Source organism: Rosa rugosa, chromosome 2, assembly GCF_958449725.1.
Source record: "Rosa rugosa chromosome 2, drRosRugo1.1, whole genome shotgun sequence".
Classification (NCBI taxonomy): domain Eukaryota; kingdom Viridiplantae; phylum Streptophyta; class Magnoliopsida; order Rosales; family Rosaceae; genus Rosa; species Rosa rugosa.
In genome coordinates, this window is record NC_084821.1 from 34819026 (window position 1) to 34844075 (window position 25050).

Below are 25050 nucleotides of genomic sequence, written 5' to 3' on the forward strand. Positions count from 1 at the left end.
ATGAGAAAGAAGAGATGAGAAAGGAGAGATGCAGAGATGAGAAAAAAGAGAGATGAAGAAGATGAGTCCACGTGTGGTGTGGTGGTTTTTTTTTCCTTTTGTTTTTTTTCTTTTAAGAGAGAAGTGGTGCAGTGGTTGACAACTAAAGTTTCATTATCAATTATTCTGATAAGATTTGACTTTTGAGATAAGTTATGCATACCATTAGGTGACTAACAATTATTATTTATTAAGTTTATATCATAAAATAACTAAAAAATTAAGAAAATAAAAACCGCCTAGTCCCCTAGGCGCTAGTCCTCGGATCACTGCCCAACTAGCACCTAGCATTTTTCAGAACCTTGGTTTTCTCAACCTCTCTCCGAGCTTGTGGCTCTCATCACTGTTGGTGGAGTTCTTCAATTTGAAGAAGGAACGAGGCTAAAGAATTCATTCACTGTTGTTCATTGGTAAGCCTCTTTCTTCGTCGATCTTAGGGTTTCGACTTTGGTTTGTTTTGGGTTTGAGGGTTTTCTTGGATATTGATTTGGGGGTTTAATTTGCTTAGGGTTTAGAAATGGATTTGGGAATGGTTTGTTCGATTTGGGTGTTTTATGGGTATAAATTTTCACTAAAATTTGCTGAAAATTTGATTTGGGGATGGTTTGTTCTTTTGATCGAAGGGTTGTCAGCCGAATGAGTAGAGCATTGGGATTTTAGTTCGTGGGTATTCTAGAGCTGGGTTTAGTAGTGGAGGATTGGATGTTTTGGATTGTGGTGTTGTGCCCAATAGGGTTGTGTATAATACTTTGGTTTCAAGTTTTTGTAAAGAAGGCAAGACTGATGAGTCGAAGAAATCAGAGGGTATGTTTTTGGATGTCATTACTTTCAATTCTTGGATATTGGCTCTTTGTAGTGTAGGGAAAATTCTTGAAGCCTCTAGAATATTTAGAGATATGCATATGGATCAGGCTTTGGGTAGATAAGGGAATGGAACCCAATATTTACTCATATAACATTGTGATAAATGGGTTATGCAAAAATGGGATGCTCTATGATGCAAGAATTGTGATGGGTCTAATGGAAAGAAACAATATTTTGCCATATACGGTTTGCTTCTGATTTAGTTATGCATTTGGGGACTACCTAAGTGGTGCTTTGAGACTTGGTGGCTTTCAATTATGTAAAGAACCATATATGTACTTAAACTATCTGATTTTTGCTTATCAAAAGTTTGTAGGAACAATCAAGGTCTACTAGTTAGGGTCAGGCATAAATGTAATGCTTTATGCCTTTATCATGGTTCCTTTAGGTTTCTGCTGCATTGTAAGTTCTGCAACAATGGCAATTCTGATATGGTAGTCATGTTCTCTGTTTCAGTATTCCACTCTTGGTTTTTAGGACTTTCTTTTTGTTTGCTTGTGTTATTGCTCTTCTCTCCTTTATTGCTTGCATGTGGGTTAGTACTTTCTGTATCCTATCATATCTTTGCTTACATGTTTTTTGTGCTTCCAAATGCAGATTGTCCACCTTAGTGTCTTTTGGATGGCTATGTATGTTTCAAGGAGAAGACCTGCTATTGCTTTGAATTTGAAGGTAATACCCTCCCATTTTTTACATCTGTAGAGAATATAAGGGTTTTTAAGTTTTAGAGCTTGCATCATAAGGGCAGACCATTATTGTACTGCTTGCTGAAATGCTTAATGAGATTGACCTTTTCAACTCAAAAAAAAAAAAAAAAAAGTTTTAGAGCTTGCATGTAATGTCTGGCATTTTACTTTTGGGGTTGCTAGTTTGTTCTAATATCCATATACTATGTTTGTCTAAATTGGTTCCATAATGGAGAGTGGTTCTAAACGGGAAGTGGATATCACGAGATGTGATTGTAAGGTTTGGTTTGAAATGGGTTGGCCAGATTTCTTTAATTTTATAATTCAAGGTCTGAGCTTTACCCTTATGTACCTTGCTTTTTGTGTTTGCAATGTGCAGGATATGGTTCAGAATAGTTTATGCCTGTGTAGTGGGACAGTATTCCGGTGCTAAAAATAGAAAGGTTCACCAGGTTGTTGATCCAAGAATTCATGGAAAGGTGCTAACTTCCCGAAGAAAGATAAGTTTGAATCCTTAGCTCCTTCCCAAAGAAAGAACAATTAGCTGGAATTCTGCAGAAACTGCCCTGCAGCACAGCTCTCTTTGGTATTTGTTTTACCCTACTTACTGATCTTCAAATATCCTGAAATTTTGACATGTTTCTGTTATGTTAGTTAACAAAGGATCTGGAAAGTTTTATCTTATTCTAAATCAAGGTGATTTTTCGGTGATTTTTTCAAATTTGGTCTGCATTTGGGAAAGTTCCAGCATTTTGAATGTATCTTCTGATTATCTGTTGAGATTTGAACTCTTATCTGAATCATTTAGCCTCTAGTTCTCATGTATATTGAATTATACATTTCAAATGGTTGTTTTAAAACTGATTTCATGTCAATTGGACTTCCAATGAATTTTTGGTGAATTTTCTAAGTTGACCATAGTGCTGAGATTTTTTTTATATAACTCCTGCAGTTTAGTCGGATTGTGTTCATCTTTTTCCTTGCTTCCTAAACTCCAAATTGCATGAAATTTTAATATGTTCTAAATTAACATGTTTAATATGAGTCTGCAAAATTTCAAGCTCATGGTTAAACAAATGAATTTTTAATAAATTCCCAAATCTAAGCTATTCATGCCTTAACATTCCAGTTCGCTTATGTCTCCTTTTTTATGTGTGATGCAGATTGCTTTGACCCTTTCGTGTCGATTTTACTGGGAGAGGAGAGCTTGCAGATCTTCATGTCAGTTCCACATATATGTATGGCAGTTGAGTAGTACTACGGAACTTTTCTTGTCCCTATACATAGAACTGGTCACTATATGATCATACTTAAACCTAGTATTTTTGTGCCTTCATCGATCATACTTCTAGTATTAGGGAACTGATGGGATTGATCACTATATGTATTGATGTATTTTGGTGGAGACAATGACAAATATGGCTTCATTTTGATGACTAATTTTAGATTGATATGCCTAAATGGCTTTGGTGATTGTTATTTATGAATGATGTTGATATGGTTGAAATCCAACATAGGATTGATGATATATGTTGTCTCAACATATATAGGAACAACTAAACCAAACTATAATCTGTTGTTTCTTCTTACTTGTAAACAACAGAAAAGTGAAATCATAACCAATATGAAACAACATAAAAGTGAAATCAAAATCAATATCAAACAATAGAAATTGCAATCAAACGACAGAACTCACCACATAGATGTTGACTAGAAGAACCATAAGCAACATATAGCTAACCTTGAAAACCAATTCAGTCAACATATTTGTCAACTAAATGCTAAAATTGGTATATTCAAACAACAGAAACACATGTTTTCCAGTCAATTAAGAAGCATTAAAATCACAGATATATGTCTAAGTCTGTTGTCCATAATGCTTCTGGAACAACATTTATCTGTTGTTTCTTCTTGTTAAAGACGACAGAAGGTCACAAATCCTTCAAAGCTGGATTGTTCAGACAACAGACCCTTGCAAAATTTCTGTTGTGTGAAGGAGGTGAGACGACGGAGGATGTCTGTCGTCTGATGCCGTAAGAGACGGCAGCCGGATACACAACAGAAAATTTGCATATCAGACGACAGATGATATCTGTCATCTGAAGGCATTATTGACATAGTGAGTCTTCCTTCATCAAACTGAGGATTTTAGTCACTCCTGGTCGGTTTCTTAATTTTGACAAATTCTTCAACAGAAAACTCCCGTTATGGTTTGTTAGTTGGTGGAATTCTCACGGATGCCCTTTCAACCTCCTCACGAAACTCTTGTAAGACTCAATAAAAAAATTTGCAACCACTCAAAACTTCAACAAACATTAAGAGCATTTCTCAGCAACAATCTACTTCATGTCTAAATTCAAAGTTCCTTAGATATTAAAGTGGCAATGAAATGAAAGATATATTATATCTCGCCATATTTTAGTTAAGTGGTGGGATTGATTCATTCATGAGTGAGTTATCACTCAAGTTAATTAATAATTCCCAGTCAAAACACCACAGTCACAGCAAATCCTTGATGTCTAGTCACCAAGTTGATTCTATTAGCTCTTTCTTGTCCGAAGGGAAGTTCAAAGCAGAATTGAAAGAGCTAGTCATGCAATGGTTAAGTAATGATGATGAAGAGAATGATCATAAATCTAGTTCAGCTTCATCTTCAGCAGCCTCATCTAGTCACACACCTCATCAGAAATCTTGTTTAGCATCTTCAGCAAAGCCAAAGATGAAGATAGGCAAATTACCAGAATAGTCAGGACCGTACCCTTATGATTACTGAATAGTGCCTCCAATCAGGAAAAACACTATTCATGTTCAGCTCAATCTTCAGTAGTCTCATCCTGTTTATAAAATTTAGTTAAGCTCCATACCCTGCAAAAAGGTTTCAGGGTAAGTCAAGACCCTACTGAATAATGCCTCCAGTTAAGAAAAATATTATTTATGAATAGTAAATTATCAATCAAGCTGGCCAATCTCAGCATGGTAGTTACCCCCTCACCCTATATAATAAGGGATACAACCTCAGTTTGAGGCAGGTTTCTCTTCCAGCAAACATTGTTAACTTAGGAGCTCATGTGTTGAGCAAAATATTCCTAGTGTACAATTGTTTCTTTTTACCAGTTAAATCTCTGTAAACACTCTCCAAAGTCCAAACCTTGCATATGCATTCATGGTTTTGAATTTGTAAGTCATCTTTCAGTTAATGAAGAACGACCAAAACAATCTGTTCGTATTCAAGAATTAGGTCAATCTTCAAGACTTTCACATTCTTTTGCAGATTCTGTTTATGCAAACAATCTGTCAAGAAGAGATTCCAACCTAGATAAAGAAATTAAAAATATTAAAATAAAGGAATTAGAAGATAAATTAAAAAGACTTAAATTGATGAAGACAGTAAAAATAGCTTCACAAGTTGTTACCCATGCTACGAGGATACGAATAAAACAAATCAAATACCATATGATCACTCGCTGTCGTCTGATACCCCTCTTTGCTGTTGACTGAGTGGGTGCTGTCTGATGTCGGTATCAGACAACAGCAAGATTCTGTCGTCTGAAGAAAATTTGGACAAGAGCAAGAACTAACAAACCTGTTGTCTGAACACCAGAAAAGACAATAGACAACTTAAAGTAGCTGTTGTCCAAAGTAAATTAAGTCAACATAATCTAAAGAAAAGTAGCTTCTGAGGTCATTAAGACAACATAACTTATAGTGTAGCATTGTCTGTTAAAGTTTTACACTCTATTTTTCTCAAAGTAAACTCTTGTGTGTTGTTTGCTCAAACAACAGCTTTCTAGGTTTTGCAGTTATTGAAGTTTATTTCTAACCATGGTTTTCCTACTTTGATGTAGTGGTTAATGAAGTGAGACAATAGAATATATACCTTTGACATTGTGTTTTACAATGTTGGGCAATAGAACCAGTTTAAAAGATATTGTTGTTATGTTGTACAGACAACAGTTTTTTTATGTGATTTTTTTGTGCTCAATTGTCAGACAATGGTTTTCTGGTGAAATTGCATTGTTTGAGATTGGATAACAAGACATACATTCTGGATATTGCATCTAACAAAAACCTATCAATCAACGCATCCACAAACACATCCAATATTGATACCAAAAGCTTTCCATTGAATCCAACAAGATCTACAATATTTCATCAGCAGTAGGTTCATCCCAATATTAACACATATTAACCTTGCCTATATACTTAAAGGCCAAAAACATAAACTTGTCGATAAATGTGTCAAATGCACATTATCCATGCCTATATATACCTAAAGAGTCTAAATACCAAAACAGATCAAGGTAAGAGGATCTCCACAACACTTCAGTTCCTACTTGCAGCTGCAACATCTATTGGCTTCAAACCCTCCTGTGGTGCAATAACAAGTCTATCAATTAGTAAAAGAACAGAAATCATGATTGTTGCCTTATAAGGTTTCACTCATAATAATCTATTGAACATAAGCAAGTAGTGCTATGCTGTTAGCTAATAAGTAAACCGCAGACTATATTAAGGGAAACCAAGAAAGGATGATTAACATTCATGAAAACCCCAGATTATATGTATTGAAGATAGTCTAGCTTTCTGAATTTCAAGTTGAAGTATCAGACGTTCACAAGCTTTGGAATACCCAAATCCCAGCCAAAACATCAAAATCATATTATAAACAAAGCCTAGCATTATTATATAATCCATATACTCATTGTGAAATCAATAAACCAAACCCAAGACCTATATATATATATATATATTAGTGCAGCGTATAAAAGTGAAATGTACAGCAATATTTTCATATTGTTATATATATAGTGCAGTGGTATAATTATACACACACACACACAATTATACCTAGGTGTGAAGTAGGTATTATGAGTATAGTGTTGTGCATATTATGAGTATGTATCCCCTCCTTTTTAAAATCTTGAAAGCACAACATTGGAGGAGACAAAGGAATTTTGGGGAACAAGGAGTGGTTTTCATTTGCAAACACCATACCCATATATTTCCACTTTAAACATTGCCTTTATTTTATTAAGATTAAGACAGAGAAGATGGTGGTAATGGTATTCCATGATAGATATTAGTTAATAAACCTAAAGTATTTGTCATTTCAACCAAAAGTGAAGCATAATTAGCATATATTAAAAAGAAGAACAACTTTAATCTTTCTAAGCTAGCATATTAGTGCTACTCATAGCTGCTATATAGGGATATACATATAAACTTTGAATCACTCCAAGCAATGTCGTTATGATAAATGTCTATTGTGAACAAAAATATGAATAGAGCAGGGATGACTTGACTTAACCTTCTCCGCCATAATAATGAACATAAATAAATTAATAAAAAATGCTTATCCATGGAGCAGAACTCTTACAACCATATGAGGAAATAATGGATTATAAAGGAACAAAATTGCTATAGAATTCTATCTTGAAAGGTATGACAACAGACTGATTGTCTTTGCAACAGACTGGTGGGATGGAACACAAAAGGGTGGGTCTATAAAGGCTTCTGAAAATTGTGGAGGCCATGTTCTTAAACTCAACTCAATTCGATATCAAACAATGCAGGGGCTTGTCTTTGCAAACATGAAGCAATGCCTGAAAGATAGGATTTTGAATCTAAATTGATGATAAATATCTACAATTGTATAATCAAAACGAAATCATTCACCTTTTTCAAATAATCAAAGCATAAGAGAACCCCAACTCAAGCTATCACAATACACACAAAACCCAATTCCAATATCACCCAAAAACCAACATTCCCAGCATTCACAACTCGTCAAACAAGTGGCGGGCACAATCAAAATGGTAAAGGGAATTCATGGCATTATAGAAAGCACTTGACACAGAAATGAAAACACAATTAAGGGTCCGACAACCAAATCAAAAATACAAATTCCAAACTAAGAATGCACTACCTTGGAAACAGAACTCTTGCTATGTGCACTTATGGGCAGGCTATTTTTCCCGGAGGATTTGAAAAACCGAGTCCGTCGCTGCAGAAATTGAAGCCCTAACAACAATCTTTCCACAGTCATCGATTGCACACTTGGTGGTACCCTCTTATTATTCTGTCCATTTCTCAGCCTTTTCTAGTTTATTTCTTCGAAACTTCATCTCCTGCTTGTTCAATTTCAGAGTATCTTGCTCTTCAATTTTAATTTCAAATCCTGTTTCTGATTATCATGAAGTGGTCTGGGTTTGCAACAATACCAAAATTAGGGGAAATAGAACAATAATAATTAAGAAGCATACATATGTATGCTTCTTAATTATTATTGTTCTATATCAATCGTATATGTTAGTGTAAACGCAAGAAATCTAAGCAAATCATGATAAAATCCTTGGCAATCAACCCATATCAGAAACAATCAAAACTTGGTAATCCAACTATACTAAGCAATAGAAAACAAATCAAAAAATGAAATCTGAACCCAAAAACAACACAAGATAACGATAGACATAAACCCAGAACAAGAACAATCATACAGAAATGACACCCAACAAAGAGCACACAAGCAATCATAAGATTAGCCCAAATTTCGAGGTTAACAAACTATAAAGCATAAATCTTTAATACCCAGAAAGCGATTTCAGTTTGGAACCGAATCCGATCAAGAACCCAGAACAGCAACAGGTCGAGAATTCAAGAATCAATAATGGGTATTGAGAAGAATAGGAGACCAAAGCATCTGAAACAAGAACTAGCTTTTTTCCTCTGTCGGCACATTAAAAGTAAATTTAGGTAGGCAAGCACCAAATTGAGGTGATAATATAAGAGAGATAGGAAAAAAGAAAAATGAAATAGCAGATTGCAAATTTACAATCAAGGGCTAAATACTAGTTAGTACCCTGTGGTTTAGGTCCAAAATCAATTCAGTCCCTGAACTTCTAATTTCATCAAAAACACCCCTGCACTTTCAATTTTGATCTAATAGGTCCAATTTGTTAATATTCTGTTATGGGTTCAAGTTATAGTTGGATTATTTGTTGAAAAACTATTTATTTTTAATAGTAGGACTCACTCCTAAATTGACTACGCAGACCACCTCGACACCACATCATAAACATAGGCCATATATGAGCCACATTAACAAGTTAAATAACTCAATTGTTGGAAAACTAACAAATTGGACCTATTAGATCAAAATTGAAAGTGCAGGGGTGTTTTTGATGAAATTGGAAGTTCAGGGACTGAATTGATTTTGGACCTAAACCACAAGGTAGTAATTTGTATTTAGCCCTACAATCAATGCCCACTAACTAGAACCCAAAATTCAGTGACAAAATCAAAAACCCTTTCAAATTTTATCAAATGAGCAATTGGAATCGAGAACCATACCGAGTGAGTAGGCCTCATCATTTAGCCCTTAGGCCCTAAACCCGCCCTAAGCCCGCCCGGCCCGTAGGGCCGAAGCCCTACCCGGCCCTTACATTAGGGCGGGCCGGCCCTACCCTTTCTCAAATAGGGTAGGGTAAGGGTCATGCAAATGAAGCCCGGCCCTACCCTACGGCCCGGCCCTAAAAGCCCTACCCGGCCCTACCCTAAAATTTATATATTATTTTTATTATTTTTCTATATTACATATTTACATAAAAAGAAATAAGAAATATGTTATTTTAGAGAATGGGTATTAGATTGAACATTTGAACCCAATTAATTTATGTAAATCTAATTTTTATATCATACACTCCAAAGAGCAACCTCTATCAATTCAAAGAAAATGAGAAAATCAACCGTTGGATGTGATTATTACAATAAATTATGCGTGTGGTTAAAAATTTAGTCAATTTCACCATAGTTTCGAACCCGATCGGATTGGTCAACCATATTCACTTGTATGTTTTCTTGGTTGACCGATGGCGTGACAACCGCAAAACGTGCTAATTTTTTTACATCACATTTTTAAATATTTCATCAATGGATGTGCGTAGATATAAGATAAAAATTTCAAATTTAATTACAAATATGTTGGTATATACCAATTTGCCTCCTAAAGTTGTATAACTTATACATTGCATTTAAATGATTGAGGTTACCCTCCATGAGCAAAATGGGGGACGAAATGGAATTTTTTAAAATGAACTGCTGGATGTTGTTTTCATATGAATATATGTTAGTGGTAGAAATTTCAGCAATTTCCGCCTTCGGTTGGACCTCGATCTACCCGGTCAACTCAATACCCTAAATAGAACATAAAACAAATATGCTCTTAACCGGTCCTTGGAAATTCACTTTTTTCGATCTTTCAGCTCCCACACTCTCATGGGTAGGGGGTCTACTTACGGATGTCAAAATTTCGCAACGTTTGTCCGCGCATGGTGCCGCTCCCCTTAGGGAAGTTTGCTTGTGCAAAGCGTTGACCGCTACGTTGGACGCCTTATTCACGGCAGATCGGCCTAATTTCTTTACACAATACCTATCAATGTTGTATAAACATATGAGAATTTTCAGATTGGTCGATTTTCATTTCAAAATTTTTGGATCGCACATAATCCTTATATGCCTTGTAATGTAGTATAACTAATTTATTAGGCTTGTTACCCTCCATGAGGAAAATGGGGGACGAAATGGAATTTTTTAAAATGACCCGCTGGATGTTGTTTTCATATGAATATATGTTAGTGGTAGAAATTTCAGCAATTTCCACCTTCGGTTGGACCTCGATCTACCCGGTCAACTCAATACCCTAAATAAAACATAAAACAAATATGCTCTTAACCGGTCCTTGGAAATTCACTTTTTTCGATCTTTCAGCTCCCACACTCTCATGGGTAGGGGGTCTACTTACGGATGTCAAAATTCCGCAACGTTTGTCCGTGCATGGTGCCGCTCCCCTTAGGGAAGTTTGCTTGTGCAAAGCGTTGACCGCTACGTTGAACGCCTTATTCACGGCAGATCGGCCTAATTTCTTTACACAATACCTATCAATGTTGTATAAACATATGAGAATTTTCAGATTGGTCGATTTTCATTTCAAAATTTTTGGATCGCACATAATCCTTATATGCCTTGTAATGTAGTATAACTAATTTATTAGGCTTGTTACCCTCCATGAGGAAAATGGGGGACGAAATGGAATTTTTTAAAATGAACCGCTGGATGTTGTTTTCATATGAATATATGTTAGTGGTAGAAATTTCAGCAATTTCCGCCTTCGGTTGGACCTCGATCTACCCGGTCAACTCAATACCCTAAATAGAACATAAAACAAATATGCTCTTAACCGGTCCTTGGCAATTCACTTTTTTCGATCTTTCAGCTCCCACACTCTCATGGGTAGGGGGTCTACTTACGGATGTCAAAATTCCGCAACGTTTGTCCGTGCATGGTGCCGCTCCCCTTAGGGAAGTTTGCTTGTGCAAAGCGTTGACCGCTACGTTGGACGCCTTATTCACGGCAGATCGGCCTAATTTCTTTACACAATACCTATCAATGTTGTATAAACATACGAGAATTTTCAGATTGGTCGATTTTCATTTCAAAATTTTTGGATCGCACATAATCCTTATATGCCTTGTAATGTAGTATAACTAGTTTATTAGGCTTGTTACCCTCTCCATGAGCATTGTCAGATTGATCAATTTCCATTTCGAAATTTTTGGCCCGCCCGAATAAGCCATAATTTTTATTTATTTTTTTATTACGTTTCTCTTTTTTCTATAATATGCAATTTATCTCTTTCTTTGTAATTGATTTCATAAGTTTTGTTTTCTTTATTTTCTATTTTCTTTGTTACACAACAATTAATATTGGGAGATTTATATAGATAATTAATTGAATATAACCACCTTAAGTAATATTAATAAATGTTATAAGTTACAAGTATTATATGAATATAAAATATGTTCAATAAAAAACAATGAGTCTTTTATCACCAATACATACCATTAAGCCATATTTTGAGAAGAAAAAAATAATGTTTTTTTTTTTGTTAAACAAAGTAAGGCCCTTTTTGGCCCATTTCGGCCCTATTTGGCCCTATTTGAGGGCCGGCCCGATCCGGCCCTTTCGACCCTAACGGATCGGGCTTTTCGGGCGGGTAAGGGTTAGCATATTTAAGCCCCGGCCCGACCCTACCCGGCCCTAAATTTTGTTGACTTTGACTAGGCCCGGCCCGGCCCGACCCTAAGCCCTAAAATTTAGGGTAGGGCCGGCCCTAGCCCGGTCCATGATGACCCCTACGAGTGAGTGATCTGGTGGATGAGGAGAGAAGGCGAGCTCGAAAGCAGGCACGGAACCAGGAATTAAATTTGAGGTGTGCTAAATTTACCTTATGCTGGCAAGAAAAATTATTCTTAAAAATTTGACAGAGTTTACTATGTTTTGATGGAATATCTCAATTGCATAACACTTGTCAAAATATGATCCACAAGATGCATTTTGTCACCCAAATCTAACAATAGAAAATTGAAACAATTCAAAGTTAAATATTCAATGTCAATACAAATTCAACTACTTAAGTTGTGCTCTTCGGTTACCTGAAGCATAAAACTCATCTATAACCGAATTTGAATCAATAGTATCAACAATTTCTCTCTCAATATGCACTGTCATTAAATCTGCAAGAAAATCATCACTCATCTTGCTTCGAAGTCGGTTCTTAATGAGCTTCATGGCTGAAAATGCTCTCTCTGTTGTAGCCGTAGAAACAGGAAGAGTCATCACTAGACGAACTAGTCTCTCAATCAACAAGAATGGTGTCCTTGTGTTAACAAATTCTTGACATAACTCAGAAAGGGTGCATAAATCTTGAAATTCTGAAAGTTCAGAGAATTGATACTCAAAATGCTCTAACTGGTCTCTTAGATCATTCAAATCAGGCACATCATGAGGATAAAATTTCTCACCCAAACAACATATTTTGTCAATGTCAAATGATTGAAAATCAAATCGAGGATCCAATGCAGAACTAAGAATCAAGAGTTCTCTTGTTTGCTAATTGAATCTACTGTTTAGTTCCATCAATTGAAAATCAATTACAGCATTGAATATTTCAACACGATAATAATGCTCAATAGTGATACAATTTTGTTGTTGAGAAAGACGACCCGTACCTTCCATATGGCGAGCACTAAAATCTGGAGCATCAATTGTATGTGCGTCACAAAACGATACAACACTAGCAAAGAAATCAACCCAACCATTTTCTCTCAACTTTTGAAGACGACCCTTCGTACTAGAAACTAGATTCATAGCATTTATGATCTCTTGAGACTGTTCTTGCAATGACTTACAAAGAGCATTTGTGATTCCCATAGTTTTGTCCAACAACAATAAGCAAAACACAAAGTCAAATGATCTTAGAGCTTTAGAAGCACCTAAAGCCTCTCCACGTATTTTTCCATTGAGTCCATTATCTATCATGTTTTTCAAAACTGAACTAGTTGAGTTATACAATTTCATCAAGTTCTTGATAGAATAATACCTTGAACTCCACCTTGTAGCTCCAGCTCTTTGTAAATTGCATGTCTGATTAGCTCCTTTTCCAGTTTCAAGTTCCCCAGCAGCAATTTGTTCCACAACTTCAACTTGTTGAATAGATTTTAACTCAGAAACACGCTTAGCAGATGAGTCAACAACATTAATGATACTAGTCAGCATTTGAAAGAATAAATAGACAACACCCACATCTTTAGCTGCAGCATTTAAAGCTAGTTGTAGGCGATGAGCAAAACAATGTACATAGTATGCATATGGACACTTTTGCAAAAATAGTGCTTGCAACCCATTCCACTCACCACGCATGTTGCTAGCACCATCATATCCTTGACCACGCAAATTTTCAACTTGAAGATTGTATTCAGTAAGAACATTGTCTATCTTACTCTTAAGAGTTGCAGCACAAGTATCGCTAACACTTACAACATGGAAGAATCGTTCACGAACAAACCCATGAGAATCAACAAATCTCAAGATAATTGCCATTTGTTCCTTCTTTGATTCATCAAGTGCTTCATCAACAAGCAGACAAAACTTAGCCTCCCCAACCTCTTCACGAATTTTTCTTCTAACTCTATTGGCAAGAATACTCAGAATTTCTTTTTGAATCTTTGGTGAAGTATAAGTAGCATTTCGAGGGGCATTTTCTAAGGTGACTTTTGCAACTTCCTCATTCATTCTCCCATAGGAATCCACTATCTCAACAACATTTCCACGATTAGATGACTCAGCAGATTCATCATCACCTCTAAATGCAAGTGCTTGCTTTGCTAACAATCTTACAGCCTCTATAGTAGCCTTGAGCCGCAACCGATTTTGCTGTATCAATTCTGGCGGTTGTGGATTCATGACTTTATCAATATGTCTACACACATGTTTTAAGCCCAACATATCTTGCATAGACTTGTGATGTGGGGAGCCAGTCTTCCCTACATGTTTTTTAAAGCAACATTGAACACCACCGATCCTTCTCCAATTGTCAAACCCATAAGAAGTGAACAAAGAATGCCTCGAAGGATCGCTATCAAAAAGAAAGCATGGAAAACAAAATGCCTTATCATTCTCATCAGAGTACTCAAGCCAATGATATTTTTCAAACCACATCCCATTGAATCTGCGATCTTGATCTCCACAAAGATGAGTTGGATACTCTTCTAATTTTGGTTGATAAGGAACATAAAGTTTATATTTTCTTCGAACTTCATCACGCTCATTAATAGGATATGACGAGATTGCAGGGCGTTTTCCCGGATCACGTTCAATGTGATTAACATCAATTTCATGAGACTCAACTCGTACAGAACAAGAAGGTTCTTCCACAACCGAACTTGGAATATCACCCATAACAACATCATTTTTCAGAAAATATGAATTTACTTTCTTCTGAACTTTTCGTGGCTTAGGATTTTGAGGTTGATCTGTCATTAAAAACAAAACCTAGAAAAAAGAAAACATGAAAACAACCAATCTTAAGTTGCTGCTTGCTGGCCATGTATAAATTACAAACTTAAGTCAAACTCAAATATACAAGGACCACATCCCTCCCCACCAGGCCACCACATCCCTCCCCACCACAAGGGAAAACAAATTTAACTTACTCAAAAGCTAAAAAACACCCAATCAAAAGTATAATCAACTCAACACAATAAAGAAATTGCCACTATCATGAGCAATTGGGTATTAATAATACAAATTCAATATCTTTTTCTACAAATCAATAGATTTGATTGCTTACATCAAGAAATCTAGAAATACCCAAATTCTAACCTAAATTACATTCTAATTTCGTCAAAAAATTTTATTATAGAAGAGAAGTTAAAGTGTAATACCTGAATAAAGTTGAGAGATGATCGAGACTCATGAGAGCAGATTATTAAGGAGAGGAGATAAGAGTGACTTGGTAGAGAGAGGTGAGAGTCTGAGGCTCTGAGCTTGAGAAACGCAGAACAGAGAAAGGGAGAAAAGGAGGTGAGGACGAGAGGACAGAGAGGATAGAGAAAGGGAGAATTTTGTCTGCTAGTTGGTACATACATTAATTATATATGTTGACTTTTTTTATTTTTAAGGGTACTATGACTTGTCTGTTAGTATACATATATTAATTTTTTTCTCCCCAAAATCTTGAGGTGTGCTGCAGCACACCCCAGCACACCCCTAGGTCCGTGCCTGCTCGAAAGAGAGAAGGGTGAGAGCACCGTTGTTCGGCGACAGTGAGCTGGGTTTTGTTCGGCTACAGTGGGTTGGGGTTTGTTCTTCAACCCCCGCGGTACGGTTTGGTGGTGGTAGTGGTGGTGGTGGTGACGAACGCCAATGGCCGGAGGCTGGCGTTGGAGTTGCAGCAACGAAAGCGGTACATGGAGTGAGGCTCCGGCCTGAGGAAGAGTGAGAGAGGGAGAAGTTCCTAGGGTTATAAGTTCCTTTAAATAGTAGTCGACATCAAAGTCAAATTTTGTCGAATGGGGGGAAAGAGTGAAAAATTAAAAATTTGGCTAGGTATAACAAGGGCGGGCAAGCAAACCCTAAAACTCAGACAACATCAATTTAAGTACATTGTTTGAAAGAGAGTGGCACAACAGACAACTAAAAACTGTTGTGTGATTAAAAACAATCAGACAACATCTTTTTCAACCATTGTATTAATAGTAATTGCACAACAGAGAAGTAATAACTGTTGTGTGATTAAAAACAATCAGACAACATCTTTTATCCACCATTTTGTTAATCAACCTTGGACAACATCACATAATAACTGTTGTCTGAATTAACTCATTCAGACAACATCAAAAAAATCAACCATTGTCTGAAATGCTATTGCACAAGAGCCAAGAAAAAACTGTTGTTGGATTCAAAAACTTAGACAACAGAATATTTCTTGCTGTCGTCTGATTAATTCAGACGACAGTTAAAATGTTTGTTGTAGTCTGATATGTGTTGTCTGATTCCGAAATTGGTGTAGTGGATGAACAAATCTCTCCCACGGCTACTGATTAATTGTTCCTCCTATTTCACCCTGAGATAAATACAAGGGGCCGTGACCACTTACCCAATTTTTGGCTAAAAATTGCTCACTTACTCCACCAAGAGTTTTTTTAACCTCATTTACCCAATCTAACAGTGTTTGACAGTATTGCCCTCATTTTAATTAACAAATTACACTCATATCTCTCTCTCCTCCCCCTCATCGATTTCTCTCTCTCTCTTTCTCTCTCTTTTTCTAACCTCGTCTCAGGCTCTCTTTCTCTCTCTCTCTCTAAGCCACCACGCCCACCACTCCACCGTCGATGTCGGCCTCCACCGCCGCCGCTCTGTCCCACCGTCGGACCACCAGAGGATGACGCCATCCAACTCCACGATCCCAACCCCTCTGGGCTTCGCTGGTTTTGTTCGTCAGATGTTCGGGAAGCTCTCCACGCCGGAATCGGGTCTGGGTTTCGCCGGTTTTGTTCGTCAGATGTCCGGGAAGCTCCGAAGCTCCACGCCTGAATCGGGTCTGGGCTTCGCCGGTTTTGTTTGTCAGATGTCCGGGAAGCTCCGAAGCTCCACGCCGGAATAGGGTCTGGGCTTCGCTTGCAGGTCTCGGACGACGTCAAAACTGTGGTCTATTAGGGGGCAATAGACAGATTATTGCCCCCCAATAATTTCTTAACTGTGGTTAATTAATCACTGAAATTAGAGTTTTGATAAGTCTTATGTTGTTTTGAGTTTATTAAAGTACAATAATCTGTCAATGATAGAAACTGGTGATTTTTGGGGTGGTCTATTGGGAGGCAATAGACAGATTATTGCCCCGCAATAATGTCTTAACTGTGGTTCATTTATTACAGGTCATTTCAACAAAATGCTGCTAGATTCATTAACCAAAATAATTAGGTTTATTGGGGGGTCATAAAAAGTTTATTGCCCCCCAATAATTTTTTTATAGATGGTCAGAAGTAACTCAGTTTGGTTTTAAATTAGTTTACAAAAGTACAAGTATTCAAATTCAATACTTGGTGAATTTAAGACCACAACGAATTGGCTTTTTTTTCACACTCTCCACTTCACTTGAACCGCTTCACCCTAGGCCTCCCGGGTGGCCTCTTAACAAGAATAAATGCACCTAACAACAAAAGGATCACCCATATTCCTCCAAAAAATAACAAAACAAATATATTATTGCCCCCCAATAATATATCAGAAATACCAAAACACATTAGAAGCAGTCTTTAAACACAAAGGAAAATATCACTGAACACAATTATAGAGACTTTACAACAATTAAGACACATTATTGCCCCCCAATAGGACGATTATTGCCCCCCAATAATCTCGACTCCGGTTGACGATTTTGCCCACAATTCCAGTCATTTTGCAACAATTCCGGTTGACCATTTGCCTTCACACTGATTTGACTCCGATTGCAACGACTCCGGTTGCAGGCCGGGACTGGAGATACAATCAAGTTGCGATTTCTGTGATGATCAGTCGCCGGCGAGAGAGACAGAAGCAAATCGAAGACGTACCCGATTCTACTGGCGGTCGTCAATTCCTTCAGAAGGTCAAACCCGGCCTCGCCAATCTTCTCAGCGACAAGGACCGTCGGCTTGGCGTCGAGCCTGGCCGCGGAGAACACGACGACGAGTTTCGGCGCGGCGATGGCGAGAGCCGGCGTCGTGGGCGGTGCTGGAGGGATGGAGGGAGGGAGAGAGAGAGAGAGATAGATAGAGAAATCGGTGAGGGGGGAGGAGAGAGAAATCTGTGAGGGGGAGAGAGAGAGAGAGAGAGAGAGAAACTGAGAGGAGAGAGATTGAAGGAGAGGGCAAAAAAGTCCCAAAAATTAATAAAAAAGAATTAATTGGGTATTAGGGAAATAATCCCTTAGAGTGTTTTGGGTAAACGGGGTTAAAAAACAGTTAGTGGAGCAAGTGGGCAAATTTTAAGCTAAAATTGGGTAAATGAGCATTTCCCCTAAATACAATGAACAAATTAAAATAAATTAGAAACATTTAAACAAAGATATAGAGTCAATAGATGATATCTCACAGAGACAAAATTATTGACAAACTTATAACCCTAGTCAAAGGGAAGTCATCTTTGAAAAACGAAAAAAATTTATGCTACACAACCAGAATATGAATGTCTTGAAGATTGACATAATTTTTTTAATACGAATAGATTGTTTTGGTCGTTGTTCACTAAAACCAATTTTTACAGTACTATCAAAGTACTACCGGATACAATTAAAATTTGGAAGATTGTGTTGGATATTGGTTGGTTGTGTTTCATTTGATAGACACCATCCATAAGATATGTGGGACTCGGATATTAGCATTTTCTTGACTACTTTGAATTAATAAAGTTTGATCTTTTTGACGTTTTCATATTTCTTGGAAATTCATATTTGTTCCAATGACTTCAGCAGACCTGTTTTTTTTTAATTCTCATGCGCTAGCATGCAAGGCCCATGCGCAAGGTATTAGATCTTGTGGTCAGATTCCTTCACTTTTTTAATTCTTTCTATTGACAAGTAAATTACGAAACTGCCCTTGTGGTTTGGATAATTTGAATTAACATTGCTGAATGTCAGTAGCATTATAAAGAAATAATATTTCTACATTCTATCTTTGTTTTTCTTAGAAACAACTCATTTATTTAATAATTCCAAAAACTATTTATACATATTACAATATCAAACTTGAACACTATATCATTTATCTCTGGCTTTGCTGCTTTCACATAAAGTTGCTTTGAATTTTAACTCTTCTCATGGTGAAGAAGTTTCTCCAGCAGGATTTCTTCATGTTTGAGGCTCTCTTTGATTTCATTTTCAATTTGTAGCACATTGTCTGCCTAAACACTTCTATCCTGGTTCTTCTCATGTTCTTCAATCAGTACATCCTCTTTGTCTATTGCAGCAGGCCAGCAACCTTTCTCTTTGCCATTTGCGATTAATCTGTGTATATGACAAATGCAAACATATGAGTACTGATGCTCAGTAGTATACTGACTCTCAATAGTGTATTGACCCTCAATTTGATTAAAAAACCATTATAGCTTATAAGAATGCAAAAGACCTAATCAAAAGATACTCACAGTTGCAGCAAATCAATGACCAGAATTTCAAGCAGAAAATAAAGACTAACAGCAATAATAAGATCAAATATCCACAGAGCCTATAGGTAGACATAATTGCAATGACCTTCCCATAAAGTAAGCTTAAAGATGAGGTTGCAATACATATAAAATCAGCTAAAGCTACTGACCCTCCAAAATAAACATAAAAATGAGCTTGCAATAAACATAGGGTTGGTGAAATCATGAAGCTAAAGCTATTGACCCTCAGAAACTGAAGCTCGTACAATTCATTTCGTACTATTGTTGGTCACAGAACTCATCATTTTCCATTAGGACAAAGAAATCTCAGAAACTAAAGCTACTGACCCTCAGAAACTAAAGCTAATGATCTTTAGAGGGTCCATATAATCATAGATTGCACATATTACAAAATTTTAATGCTACTGACTCTCAATAATCATAGATTGCACATATTGCAGCATTTTAATGCTACTGACTGTCAATAAGCTCAAACAATTAATTTTGTACTATTATCAGTCACATAACATCAATTTTCACCACCTAGCTACACATAAAAATGAGGTTGCAATACACATAGGTTTACTGATCCTCAATAGGATACTGACCCTTAATAACCTAAATGTTAATTTCTTTGTTAAAGCTACTGACCCTCAGAATTTCTCAACCATTGAGAATAATCAAAATTTCTCAACCAAAATCATTTACCTGAGGGAGAGACTGTGACAACACGAGGCTGAAGATACTGACCCTCAGAATTTCTCAACCAAAATTTCTCAGCTAAAGCTACTAAGCATAATCAAATTTCGACAGTGTTGAATGCATAACACAAAAATCAAGCTATAGCTGCTACTGACCTTCAGTAACTACAAGTTTCTCTGATCTTCAAGCCCTAGCTTTGCAGGAGCCTCGCCACCGGTGTCGCTCCCTTACTTCGCCGCCGGGGTCTCCCCCTTGCTTCGCCGCCGGGATCGCTCCTAGCTTCGCCTCCGGTGTCGCTCCCTAGCTATGCCGCCGATGTCGCGCCCTTGCTTGGCAGCCGGGGTCGCGCGATTGCTTCGCTGCCGAGGTCGCTCCCTAGCTTCGCCGTCGGGGTCTCGCCCTTGCTACACCGCTGGGGTCGCGCGCTTGTTTCGCCGCCGAGGTGGCGCCGGAGATGTTGATTTAGAGAGGATTTTGATTTTCAGACGGTTTTGATTTTGGGATAGCTTTGATTTTGGGAGAACTAGATCTGATAGATTTGGTTTGAGAGAAAATTGAAATGACAGCTGTGGCAATTGTCGTAATTAACCAGAACTTGTTGTGCCCTTTTGTTTTTGTACAAATGTGCCGCTACTGTTACTCATCCTAAAGATGACCGCATGGGCAACGAAATATAAATCCTGCGCGTGGGAAGAATTAATGGCTCATTGTAGTTATTGGTAAAAAGCTCAAATTATTAAGGATAGTGGTTACTATGTTTCCATAAGTTAGGTTATCGTAATTTATAGTGTCGTTCTCATTGCTTAGAACTTGCCTAATTTTATGGGCAAACAGATTAGGTAGACCGTTGATGAATTTTTCTTTTCAAAAAAATTGATTGCTATTGTTTTGTAGCATGACTCTAGACATAAAAACATCTTACTTTGTACCATCTGAAATCATTTAGGGTGGGACAAGTAACATTACTGAGTTGGTCATGAATCCTAGAGGTGACATTACTGGGTGTTCCTAAAAAGTGTTCGATTATCGTGAAAAATAACGTAATGACTGCATCAGGGATTCACATCTCGATAGATTCATCAAAAATTGGGAATATATCCTTCTTCGTCATGTTTGACTGCATGTTTGATTGCTAATTTTGAATCATCAGTGAGGTGCTAGCTTGTCCTACCAGAAATGAAGCATTCCAGTGAAACTTGTTACTAAGAAATCAATGATCTCCATTTGAGATAGGTTATGGTTGGTAATATAGCTGTTAGGTTATAGGGAAAAATTCACCAACGGTGTCCGGACACTTAGGGGACTTTCAGAATGATACCTGAACGTACAATGTCATCAATGTGATACCTGGACTCATTTTTTCGTATCATCGTCGTACCTGCGACCAATTTCGGTCATGGAGCCGTTAAAATTTTGCACGTGCCAGGCATGTGACTTGATTTTCAAGGGTAAAATTGTCTTATTACACTTTTTATTTAAAAAAAAAATGAAGAAATTTCTTATTTCCTCTCTCTCTCTCTCTCTCTCTCAACCCTATCCTTTATTCTCTCCTTTTCTCCTTGCCAACACCACCGCAACCAACACCAGACCATACCAGTCGATCAGTTCAAGAAACCCAGAAACTCCCACCCATTTCAACGGCGTCTATTATCACCAACCCCGGTTTGGCTTCTTGCGGCTACAACAAATTGTCAAGGCCAGGTTTGAATCTTAGCAGCACAAGAGCCACAACATTCAGAGCTCACAGCTTCGCATACCCTTTCGGAGCCGATTTCCGTCGGAGGACGAAGACTATCGCGTTAGTGAGAGGGAAGTTCAGCCGATTACCCCTGAAATTAGAAAAACTGAGGTGAAGGTTGTGGAATCTATTGTAGTCACTGTGCTCGTTAAGCCCACCCACCCTGATATTCATTCTCTCTTGGAAACACAAAGCCACCAGACCTATCCATTCCCTTTCCTTTTCCTCCCACCACCGAAGCCACCACTTCCCCATGATCATGGGCTACCTTTTGAACAAAGTTTCATCTGGTCGTCTATCCATCCTCAGTTTCTCATTTCAAAAGGCCTCCCATCATGGCTGCTGTCTTCCAACACTTGCCGGCCACCGCCATTCCTCTTCACGACTCTCTCTTGCCCTCCCTCTGGTGCTCCCTCCCTCTCTCTCTCTCATATTTGTTCGATTGTTTGGGTTTTTAAATTCTGGAAAATCAGTTACTGCTCCTCCAGGTTGATAAAGCAAGCACTCAATGACTTCAACTCCAGAAACCATTCCGGGTCGGATTTCACTGAACTTCTATCCGGTTGCATCGCAGCTTTCAAGGACAATCTTCAATACCGAGACGACCCCAGATTCCTCAAGATTTGGTTCAACCCAATTTCCAGATGCAACTCATGGATAGAAACTCAAGCTGAAACTGACTAAAGCAACAAAATTACGAAGAGAAAATTGAGAAAAAGAAGAAGACTAGCTATTAGCTTTGGTCGTGCCAGACAATCTCATTGGTCTTGAATCTGTGATTATTCAAATCAGGGGAAGAAGAAACCAAAAAAGAAGAAGAAAGAAATAAAGAAAGAAAGGAAAAAAAATAATAAAAACTTGTGAGGGTAAATCGGTCTTTTTGTCTTCATTATGTGAATCACGTGCACCGCACGTGTAAAATTTAACGGCTCCGTGACGGAAATTGATCGTAGGTACGACAGTGATACGAAAAAATGAGTGCAGGTATCACATTGATAACATTGTAAGTTCAGGTATCATTCTGAAAGTCCCCTAAGTGTTCAGACACTGTTGATGAATTTTTCCCTAGGTTATATTAACATGGTAGTGTGTGTGTACACACACACAATTTCTATTCACAACCCTTCTTAGATCTTTATTCTTCTAAATCAATTTTATTCGATAAAATGTCACAACTCCCTTGCGTTTGCAATTCCAATTGGCTGGCCTAGTTTGCCTACATCTTTCTTCCTGCAAATTAAACTCTCTCTCTCTCTCTCTCTCTCTCTCTCTCTCTCATGTGTTCAACCATGGGATCTCAGATCATCATTAATGGTTTTGTCAATAACATGATTTAGCAATTGATCCCATGGCAAAAGCAATTAAATGAAACTTAACTAAAATCTGTCGTTAGCCAAGTAGAACTCAGTAGAAGTGGAGAACAAGGACATAATGATGATTTAAACGTTTGAATAATGAATTCTCTCAAACGGGATGCGTAAATACTACTCTGATGCACTGCCATCATCTTTTATATTTCTAAACACGTCTAGTACACCAATTTATTTTACTCAGATTCATATCTCAAATACAGCGAACAAAATGATTGATTTCTATTTCAAATTAAATGTATGCATTTATGTAGCCACGAAAAAGTTGATCAAAATTTAAGATCCCGATAACGAATGATGAAACATCCCAGAAGTACATGTTTAGCCCGATCAAAAAAAAAAAAAGTACATGTTTAGTGTGCCAATTTATATGCTGCTAAAATAAGTCCATGCTCTTTTGAATTAGGGTTGTCGTCATATATTCCTGTGAGTGCCTAGATTTGGGTAGTTGGTCTATTGTCAATATGACCGAGTTTTCTAACGGTTTAAGGTCGTGCGTTTTATTACCAGCATGCATTGATGTAATCAAGAGATCCTGGGACGGCCTACACAGTAATTTCTTTTCTTTTGTTGTCACATATCCAATTATTATCGACTATTTTGGTCAATTTGTCTTCGTCAATTGCTCAATTTTATTCTCATCGTTGAAACCATTGACATGTCAGTCTCTCATTTTTCAATAAAAATGTTTAGTTTATTGCTAAATATCATTGATTTTAATTCCTTTGTGCTGTGATTGCTATCAGTTTATAATCACAATTTATTAAAATAAAATCAATAAAAAGAAATTATCAATTGACACATGTGAAACGGAGTTAGTATATATTACTTCAATATTCACACGCTAAGTATCGATAATCGATTTATCTACCGCCCGCCTAACAAAAGACCTTTTGGGGAAAAAGTTATATGCTCTTCCTAACCCTAGGCGCGCCTCCGCGACCTACTCCCTTCTTCAATTTGGTTTTCTTGCTCGTCCGACTGCGCTGCCATGCAGTGCGGACTTTTGGCTTTGGCGGTGTGTGCCGTTGTAACATCCCGTATCTTAATTCACCGGTTACTAGTCATTTGGACAGTAAACGACAATTCGATTTACTTTTACTCTTTTTCGGTAACTTTAGTGGCCCTAAAAGTTGACTTTTTGTTCGGGTCAAAATTTGAGGAAATGTTCTTTATGAAAGTTGTAGAGGACGTTAAACCGAGCACGTGCATATGTGGTACGTAAAAATCGGAGCTCATATGCGAAAGTTATAAGCGAAATTGTGAAAGTTACTGTTCACGGTAAGTTTCTATAAATATAGGAAGTTACTGTGGTAAGTTTCCAAATTTGGGAAACTTACCCGGCTCTTTCTCTCTCCTCTCCCCCGACCTCTCTCTTTTCCGGTTCGGCCATTTTCGTCCTCCCTTCGATTCTTCACTTTCCGGCCACCAGCCGGCGTGCAACCGGTCACCAGAGGAGCGCCTCCTCCCTCCCAACACGCTAGTAACCTTGGTTTTCGAAGATTTGGTCGGAAAAGCTCGGAATTGACCTAAGAAGATCACTGTAGCAGTTGGGGTTTTTCGGCGATTTCCGGCGATTCCGACCACCTCCGGCCACCAAATCGCCGTCGAAGGTTTGGTTTTCATCACTGATCATTTCCCCTATGGCCTTGTATCATGATTTATTGTGTAGAAGTCGAATTGACGAAATGAAATTCTAGGGTTCTTGGAAATTTCTGGGTTTGTGTTCATCAAATGATTTCGGCTGTTTTTACTTGTTATTTGGATGTGTTGTAGTTGAGAAAGAGGTTAGGTTTGTTGTTTTGCAGCTACTGCCAAAATTTGGTGGCCATCGGAGGTGGTGGCCGCCGGCGCGTGGGGCCCACGCGCTGCCACTGTTGGTGGCGCGTGGAGGTGTGTGGGGCAGTGTTTTAATTCCAGTTTTTAGCCCATTGAATTGTGTAAATGTTGTAGAGCTTGTATGTGAAGTTTGGTGATTTTTGGAGAAGCTTGGAATTAATTATGAATTTTTGAAGTTTAGGGTTTCGATTATCGAATTATGTGAATCCGACCGTCGGATATCTCTCGGTTCTGACTTGGAACCTTTAAGATAACGAATTGGTATTAGTGGTAGAATGTGGGTTGAATC

At 37.7% G+C, this 25050-nt stretch overlaps 1 protein-coding gene and 1 long non-coding RNA gene across 2 annotated transcripts; one reads left to right on the forward strand and one right to left on the reverse strand.

Moving 5' to 3' along the window:
* Window positions 1–292: 292 nt before the first annotated feature.
* LOC133730087 (uncharacterized) lies at window positions 293–3010 on the forward strand. Its single transcript, XR_009856584.1, has 4 exons — window positions 293–449; window positions 1501–1575; window positions 1969–2175; window positions 2753–3010. It is a non-coding gene; the product is annotated as an uncharacterized LOC133730087 (long non-coding RNA).
* An 8856-nt stretch (window positions 3011–11866) lies between these two features.
* Window positions 11867–15072, reverse strand: LOC133734411 (uncharacterized). Its single transcript, XM_062162050.1, has 2 exons — window positions 14870–15072; window positions 11867–14477 (listed from the first exon to the last, which is right to left on the reverse strand). The coding sequence occupies exon 2, from the start codon at window positions 14463–14465 to the stop codon at window positions 12537–12539; it is 1929 nt and encodes a 642-aa protein (XP_062018034.1). The 5' UTR covers window positions 14466–14477; window positions 14870–15072; the 3' UTR covers window positions 11867–12536.
* Window positions 15073–25050: the final 9978 nt, after the last annotated feature.